Consider the following 2,684-nt stretch of genomic DNA (forward strand, 5'->3'; position numbering starts at 1 on the left):
TATGTATGTCTGTATATATATATATATATATATATATATATATAAAACTCACCCAGATCCATGTCGAGGTTAAAGTCTCCTGGAGCTCCGTCAAGCCCTAACTCGCTCTCGCCCATATCCAGATCCAAATTGATCTCGCCGTTGGCTTTGCCAGTATCATTGATCTCACTGATGTCAGCGCCTGCCTGGGCGTCACGCGGCATTTCGATATCCGACTCAGACGTCCCGCTATAAACCGGGACGATAAAATATGGTGATATGTGGTTAGAATCTAAAAACATAGATCAGTGACAAGTGTATTGCTAAGGACGACCGTACGTGATCTCTGCAACGGTAAGGACAAGGGATAAAAATGTAGCCATCCCTCAGTGTACAAAGATAATGCCTCTACGTGTGCATATGTATCGAATTGTGGTGTAAAATCTGTCTCAGAAACCACTTCAATAGTAAGTATATAACTGAACGACGGGATTAGAGTCGGCCAAGGTGTAACCACATAACTCCATGTCAAATTCGTACTCACAGCATATAGATATAATACAGCCCATCCCAAGTAAGCCTATTCAAGCACCGACTTACGCTTTCTCCTTTCCTTTAGGCGCGATTTTGTTGCCATGCTCATCCACTGCAACGCGGCTGTTACTGTGTGGTGCGAATTTGCGACGGAGTACGAATGAGTTCTGTGTTAGTATTAAAATCTAGTACGGCTGTGTGAGTCTACCGCCAATAGGCCCTTAACTATAATTGCCTTACAAGAAGCTCTGTCCAAGCATCCCTCCAGAAATTCGTGTTTAAGATGGCTTTAGAAGGTGATTTTGGTGGCAGTCCATCTCCTATTTCCGAATATGATCCAAAGCTTTTGTTTGTCGATACATGCAACATGCATGCTAGTGTAGTTTGGTCACATGTACAAGGCCAGTTTATACGCAAACAGAAGCTTGTGAGTTTTAACCTATACGTTAAAATGTGCGCGCTTATATATGTAAGCGATGTCCATCCCACTCCCTTGCCTCGTTCAGCTGCATGCTGATTGGATTGTAAATGTATATTTCTTGCTCAAAAGCAAGCGAATGTTTTGTGCTCAACCACAGCCGCGATAATCAGACACCCAAGAAAAACACAGCTGCGATGAAAATTGCTGTACAAGTGTAAGCAAAACACACAGGTACACAACAACGCTTTGAATTCTCGATCGCCGTCTCCGACACGCGCGCACACGATCACGCCTCAGACCAAAATAAACACAGATAAAATGCAAAGTGCACCCATAGACCTAGTCAACCCCAACCAACCCCAACATACTCAAACATGCTCAGGTCCAAGCTCTCGTCCACTTCGGGTCTATAACTGGTCTCCACGCCGGCGTCTCGCCCGGCCTCAATTTCCAGGTCCAGGTCTATGTCATTGAGATCATCCAGGTTCATATCACCCGCCATGAGCATGTTGCTATCCATGTCTAGATCATTGCTATCCATGTTTAGGCCCCCTGTTATATCCTCCTCATCGATTCCCTGAGCGGCCAGTGCCTCGTGCAGAGTGATGTCGTGGTCCGCGGCGGTGATCAGGTCGGAGTTTCCGATGTAGTCGTTGAGTCCCACCTCTCTGTGTGTGTATAGTTAATATATATATATATAATAACCATTAGTATAGTGTGCAATAGCTACGCATACACCCCCCACCCAATACTATAAACCTATCTACACAACATATATACACACACAACATCCCTGGAAGGCAAAAATGTAAAACATTAAAAAAGGCACGATCGACTGTGCAGTTCGAAGTCAGTCCCACCCGCTAGCAAGACAGTAAAGAACGACTGCCTTAGTCGGTCCAAATAGCAACTGACTGAAATGAACATACAGAAGGGCTTGATCGAGATCCAGGTTTCCAATAGAGTTCACGTCCTTGTCGGCGAGTGTGATGGCGTTGGCGGCAACTGTTTGTTGATTTTCGGGCATATCCACTGTGCCCGGGCGGAAGGCGACCTGAGGAGTGCGTGCGATGCATTGAGCCTTGGGTGTTTCACGTACAGAGATTATGGAAAATTAGCTCTGCCAGCAAGACTTGTAGACATATACGCAGCTAAGCAAATCCTGACAACGAAGCATGCACATATTGGTATATCTGAATGTGCATCAGTAGCATATACCGAACAGCCGATAGAAACATCGAAAGAAAAGACACGGGCTTTAACAATGGAAATGAGATTCTAGCAATTCTATCAACTGTCAACCGCAATACAAGCACGTATAAGGCAAGCAATCGGTACTTGCACTGCTTGACCAACACAGCATACCTTGATCTTCGACAGCGCATCGCTGGCATCGTTGAGCAGATACTTGGCTTTGCGCGAATAGATTTTAACGACACCGACCAGCAGATGGCCACAAGTACGGAGGGCTATTGGCACTGCTGGTGAAACGATGTACTCGACTTTTTTCTGTAGCGATACGATAACGCAGAGATAGCATGAAATATTATAATATGTCTCGTCGTCTGATAAAGTGGACTATTGTATTGCCAAATTGAATTGTGGTCATGTGGAGAAATCGGCGATTAATTCACAGAATTCTTATACGTATATATATATATGTGGGGGGGGGGGGTNAGGGGGGGGGTGTATGTGTATGTGTACAGTATAAATATATATATATACATTATATATAATTATATATTATATA

The 2,684-nt window shown here is 44.4% G+C and overlaps 1 protein-coding gene across 1 annotated transcript in view; it reads right to left on the reverse strand.

Annotated features, from left to right (window-relative positions):
* Nucleotides 1-52: 52 nt before the first annotated feature.
* Nucleotides 53-2,684, reverse strand: part of SARC_10800 (hypothetical protein) — a gene marked incomplete at its 3' end in the record, with an annotated part of 3,321 nt that continues 689 nt past the window's right edge. Inside the window, exons 2-6 of the mRNA XM_014295140.1 lie at nt 2,300-2,443; nt 1,864-1,988; nt 1,303-1,602; nt 580-642; nt 53-228 (exon numbers count right to left, since the gene is read on the reverse strand). Of these exons, the coding sequence (XP_014150615.1) occupies nt 53-228; nt 580-642; nt 1,303-1,602; nt 1,864-1,988; nt 2,300-2,443 (808 nt within the window). The remainder of the gene's footprint in view (nt 229-579; nt 643-1,302; nt 1,603-1,863; nt 1,989-2,299; nt 2,444-2,684) is intronic.

Source organism: Sphaeroforma arctica (genome assembly GCF_001186125.1).
Source record: "Sphaeroforma arctica JP610 unplaced genomic scaffold supercont1.1395, whole genome shotgun sequence".
Taxonomy (NCBI): Eukaryota; class Ichthyosporea; order Ichthyophonida; genus Sphaeroforma; species Sphaeroforma arctica.